The 5,724-nt window shown below is 48.4% G+C and overlaps 1 protein-coding gene and 1 long non-coding RNA gene across 3 annotated transcripts in view; one reads left to right on the forward strand and one right to left on the reverse strand.

Annotated features, from left to right (window-relative positions):
* Window positions 1-1,350: 1,350 nt before the first annotated feature.
* Window positions 1,351-5,724, reverse strand: part of IFNGR2 (interferon gamma receptor 2) — a 47,519-nt gene continuing 43,145 nt past the window's right edge. For both annotated transcript variants that reach the window (XM_077765502.1, XM_077765501.1), the window contains exons 5-7: window positions 5,040-5,199; window positions 4,493-4,650; window positions 1,351-2,034 (exon numbers count right to left, since the gene is read on the reverse strand). In XM_077765502.1, coding sequence (XP_077621628.1) covers window positions 1,861-2,034; window positions 4,493-4,650; window positions 5,040-5,199 — 492 coding nt within the window. In that variant the 3' untranslated portion in view covers window positions 1,351-1,860. The remainder of the gene's footprint in view (window positions 2,035-4,492; window positions 4,651-5,039; window positions 5,200-5,724) is intronic.
* Window positions 3,152-4,847, forward strand: LOC144232652 (uncharacterized). Its single transcript, XR_013335477.1, has 2 exons — window positions 3,152-3,362; window positions 4,562-4,847. It is a non-coding gene; the product is annotated as an uncharacterized LOC144232652 (long non-coding RNA).

The raw sequence follows: 5,724 nt of genomic DNA on the forward strand, positions 1-5,724 counted from the left end.
AAAAGGGGAGTCTTACTCGAATAACTCTCGCCCTTTCTCCCCAGCCCCATGCCTCCTCGGGACACTTACCGAGTTAGCACGCTGAAGAGCGGCAGCGCGTTTGGAGTCCTGGGGAAGCCAGTTTGATGTTACTGGCATCCTCTCCCCTATAATGCGATGGCATCGGAGAGCCTGGCCCCAGAGAGCCACCTGAAGTACTGCTGCCTCTGGGTTTGGGCTCTGAGTCGTCTAGTGACGACTAGACAGCATAAGCTGCTGCCTTCAACTAAGAAGGGCCTCTCTGGGCCTCAGCCACAGAGACCTGCTCCGGGCCAGTCCACCGAGTCTGCCCTGAGGCCAAGTTCAGCCTTAGCAGAATCTGGTCCCCACAGCCAGCCTGCTGGCCCCTGACTAGCTGTCACTAACTCCCTTTTACACAGGGTGGCATTTCTAAGCTTACTTTCCGGTGGAATTGATCTGTCCCCCTTTCTGCTGGCCTCAAACTCTTAGCCTGCTTTCTGCTACATCCTCCCACCCTCACAGGGCTTCACCCCACGGGCCAGCAGAGGAAGCTCTTCTATCTTAAATCTCCTAAACGATCCTAAATGCGGGTGTGCACCGTCTCTATCTGCCTGCCTGTCCCTACTAGATAATGCGGATCTCTCCTGAGGGGACTTGTGTGGCGTGGGGGCTGTGGATGGTGGTCCTTTTCTCTCTTGTTACTCTGGGCAGCATGGTTCACAGCACTCGGTCAGAAAGTCAGCCCGAGAACCAATTTTTCCCCAGTGGCACAGCCCCCAAATGAGGGAGGGATGGTCGTCCCATCAGTTAGTGTTAGAAGCTTCATATGCCCATAGTCAGCGTCTCTCCTTCCCAACGAGGTTAGGCTGCCAGTAGGGTTTCTTGGTAAAGCCAACCTTACAGCAACGTATTCCTTTGTGTGTGTGTTTGGGGAGGGGCTGTGAAGCTCCACATCCATTTCCTAAATGCAATCAGTCATATAAATGGATTTTTAATCCGTATCCTTCGAACAAAAGAACTTGTCAATGCTTACATAAGCAGAAGACGTGCGTGCCCCCAGCGGGTATCACTGCTGTCCATTAGGGAATTCTCTTTACTGCCTACAGGCCTTGGTCAATATACGACTCCTCAGGAGTGAAATGCTAATGTGACTTCTGAAAGTGCCCTTACCGTAAGGAATCACGTGACATGCATAGACCATGCTCGCTGAGGAACCACGAGGCCTCCGTAGCTCTACTGGGTATTACTTAAGAAAACAAAAACTTAGATATAGTAATTTTTAAAAAGTTGAAAACTTTGTAGAAAATAGGCCAAAAATAAAGAAGGTGAAACGGAGAGCAGAAACTCCACTTTGACTTTTAAAAAGTTAAAGTCTTTTATTCCTAGCTTGAAAAAAATGGGCTTAAATTACCAGGAAACTATTTACAGGACTAATCACATTTTAAGGCGGGAGACTGGATATGGACAAGGGTCACTCGATGTTCCTCATTGGGACAGCCTGGGACGGGTTACATGACCTGCCCGAGGGGCCGCAGCCCACTCGCCAGGGTCAAGGGGAGGAGCAGGTGTCCTCCCTGCTGATGAACAAAACCTCAGAGGCGTACCAGAGTCATTTTGCTAACAGGTATGTGTCTTTTTAGTGTTTAAGAGAAGTCTTAATTATTCTGGGCTATTGCTGTAGAATCATTCCGGGAACTTGTATGATTAGAAAACTCTAGAGACGAAAAAACAAGCTTGTCTCCCCCACGAGACCCGTGACGTCTTCCCAGGCACCAGCGGGCTTGGCGGGACAGGGATATGGAGTGCTGGGCTCTGTGAAGTCCCGACACGGACATCAGCTGCGTCGTCGGCTCAGAGCCCTCATCCCACAGGCTGCTGGACCGGACCAGCGCTTTGGTTCAGCGTACTTTGGAGAACATCTTCTTGCTCCTTCTCTGGAAACGAAACAATGGACACAGAGTCCCAGGCATCGTCCTTTGGCGAGCTGTCCTTGTCCAGGGCGTCTAAGATAGGCTGAGTCGGGTCCTTTAAATACTTGAAAAGATTGAAAACCAACACTGTAATTAGTTTCTCGGCTCAAAATACCGGACTTTCTACTTCACATTTACTTGGCACGGTCCTATCTTCCTCAGGTAGGACTTCCTATCCTGGTGACCACGGAAAGAGCTTCTAAAATGAGAGCGCCCCTCGCCCCTCACCTCCACCCCTCCTGTCATTAATAACCTGACCACGAATCCGAGGGCCCACCAAGGTCATGCCGTAACTTGGGAAAAGCAAGCTCTGACTTGCAGGCTTGGGGACCGTTCTCCCTGAAATGTCTCTGGAATTTAACTTTCCGATGAAGGAGGAGGCAGTGGGGAAAAGGGTCTGTTCCAGCTCACCCAATGCACACCAAGCCAAGAAGCCGGGTGTGCAGCAGAATGGTCAGCGCGGCCTCCCGGGCAGGGGTGAGGCAGTGGGGGCCTCGAGGCACAGAGCTGTTTCATGGCGGCCCACTTGCTCCCTCCCTCCCACCTCACTCCAGGCTGAGCCTTCACTTTACCGCTGAGCAACCGAGACACCCGTACCCAGAGACACCGGAACACGCAGTGAGCTGAGAGTTGACTAAGGGCAAGAGGAAACGTAAACGAATCACGTACACTTGTGAAACCCCCCAAAACACAAGTGAAAACTAGTTCATTATTCTTGTGTAACTTCAAGGCCCTTTGATAGATTTTTCACACTTTCCCGGGAGAGTAAACTCAAAGACTTTCTGTTTCAGATCCACGCCCCAAAGGGACGTCGTCACCCGGGGTCATGCTGCTCGCTCTACTGTGAGAGAGAAATGAATGCAAGGAAGATTCTGAGACCCCTTGAGAGCTGTTATTTTGTGAAAATACTAACCAGTGGGAAACGCTGGGTGTGTGTGTGTGCACGCGACGCTGGGTGTGTGTGTGTGCGCACGCGTGCATGTGTGAAGAACACTCAACATGAGTTCTACCCTCGCAACAAATTTTTAAGTGTACAGTACAGTACTAATTATAGGCAGGATGATGTACAGCAGATCTCCAGAACTTACTCTTCTTGCCTGACTGGAACCTCGTATATTCAATAGCGACTCCCCGTGCCCGCCTCCCCTGGCAACCACCATTCTATTCCAGCTTCTGTGAGGTGGACTATTCTAGATGCCTCACGTAAGTGGAATCAGGCAGTATGGAGGTTCTAGCCGGGAACGTAACATGTAATCCGTGCCATGTCTGTGTACTTTAAATACCTCGTGACAGATGAAGGCCAACAAGGGACTACAGATCCTTCTAGAAGCACTACTGTTTCTCTATAGACTTGGACCGTATTTAATACCTATTCCTACTGGCTGTGACACAGTAAGATTCTACTTCCGGTCCCTTTACCCCAAGTTGACTGCTAATAAACCTTCAGAAGCAAATATCTTTAAATAATCTTCTATCAGCTCGCTTCTGACCCTAAGCATGACCCTTTGGTGTTTTCGGGGGGCAGGAGGGGGCTCTCCTCCCTCATGGAGCCTCGGGGGTGGGGTGGGGAGTGGAGCTATGCAGGAAATCAACTTCTCACGAGAACCTGTCCACTCTTCTTCCTCAGGCCTTTCAAAACACTAGTAACATCCAGTGAGCCCTTGGTACGCAAAGTTCTGCCTGCAAAGCCCTGGGTGCTTTTTCTCTAGAATCCTTCTAAGTGTGCACATCTGCCCCCCAGCCTGTGCTCTCGATCCCCGTCTTCACTGCCTTCCCATCCTCTTCCAGGCCTCCTGGAGGTTTTCCCCAAAAGGCGCAGGTCTGATGTGCTGCTACAGGCAACCTTGGCAATGCTGGGCCAGACTACCTTTTTCAACCTCATGCCATTAAAAGAAAAAAATGGTTTTAAATTGTGGTAAAATACACATAACAGAGAACTTACGTCTTAACTATTTATGTGTACTGCTCACTGGTATAAAATACATTCACCCTGTTGTATAGCCCTCAGCACCATGTCCAGGACTCGTTTTTAGTTTACAAAACTAAAACTCTGTACCTATTAAACACTAACTCCCCACTTTCCGCTCCCCACCCAGACCCTGGCCACCACCACTCTCCTTTCAGTCTCCCTGAATTTGAGTCCTCGGAGTACCTTATGTAAGTGGAATCATACAGTGTTTGTCTTTTTTGTGACTGGTTTATTTCACCTAGCGTGCTATGCTCAAGATTCATCCATGTTGTAGCATGCAGCAGAATCTCCTTCCTTTTTTATGGCTGCGTACTATTCCATTGTAAGGGTATACCACATCTGGTTTATCCATTTTCCTCACCGACAGAAACTTAGGTTGCCTCCACCATTTGGCTGTTGTGAATAATGCTATGAACATGGGTGTACAAATAACCCTGCACCACTTTTGACTGAAATCGCTGTGCTCATGGCTTTGTCCACCACTGTACTCTTAAGTATTACCAGGGGGCTGTGGAGTGCTGACAGGTCACGCACTGGATGTGTGCACACATACCTCTTCTATTTGTAATGGGATGCTTGGTGGAGAGTGAAACCAGTATTTCACCAGGCCTCTGTATTTCAGGACCAGGAAGAAACAGGCCGCCGCGAGCATCGACAAGAACACGAAGAGTCCCACAGCAATCATGATGACTTGCTGGAGTTTGGTGGTGGCTGAAAAGGTGACGTGGAAGTAAACATGAGGCCCATCCCACAAATGATACAAACGTCGGTAATTTCTCACCTGCCAACTGCTTAAAGAGTTTGTTTCCTAGTGAAATGGGCAGATACTGGCCCCTCTCCACCCAGCCTCACATGCTTAAATGAATAACTCGGAAAAGCAATCCTAAAATAAAGCAGTGTTTGCTGTCTGGTGGTGTTAGTTATGGTAGATCTCAGCATGAACTTGTTTTACCTACACTTAGTGCTCACTTCTCACCCCTTCTCTCTGGGTCTCCCCACTCCTACCACCCTTCACCCTTCACCTAACAAGCCACCCCCGGTTTCACTACTTGGGGAGTATTCTTTTCCCAGCTCAGAAAGGACATAAGAAGGTATGTTACCGTCCATTGTTGTCTGGTAGCAAGATACGTCGCTTAAAGGTCCAGGTCTAAAGACGTTTGATTTTTTACAAACCAGATGCGCTTTGACTTGTAAACAGTATTCTCTTAAGGGTTTCAAATCATTCAACTCAATGGAGGTGCTCCTGAAAGGGCCTTTAACCTATGTCAAAAACACCAAGAAGCACAAATGTAAATTTCCCAAACACAGATAGTGGAGCACTCCTAGCTTTTTCCAACATTGCCCCAAATTCAGAGAACACAAAAACCAAATTAATTAGTGAATTACGTAATCAGGAAACAGCGGGATTCCGGATTCTTGAGGATTCTCTCTCTTCCCCACACCTGCTGCTGCCTGCCTCGGGCCTCGCTAACTCCCCACATGGATCCCTCTAGTCAGCGGCTTCTCGTCCTCCTCCTGGACAAGGCTGACATTGTTCCACGGGAAACAGGGAAACGATATATACTGGCAACATAGGATTTCTTACAAGGAATTTTGAGATAGGGTAGAAAACACTATCGCCGTTTGAAATGGTGGGATCACCTATGTTCATTATTACCATGTAGATGCAGCTGCTGTAGTAACGACTGAAGAAAGGCAATTATTCAACAGTATAGAGAAGATCTTATTTTGAAAAATATAAAGTCATCACATTACTTATGAATTGTAGGATCATAGATGATTCCT

This window comes from Crocuta crocuta, unplaced genomic scaffold (assembly GCF_008692635.1).
Source record: "Crocuta crocuta isolate KB4526 unplaced genomic scaffold, BGI_CrCroc_1.0 scaffold84, whole genome shotgun sequence".
NCBI classification, from domain to species: Eukaryota; Metazoa; Chordata; class Mammalia; order Carnivora; family Hyaenidae; genus Crocuta; species Crocuta crocuta.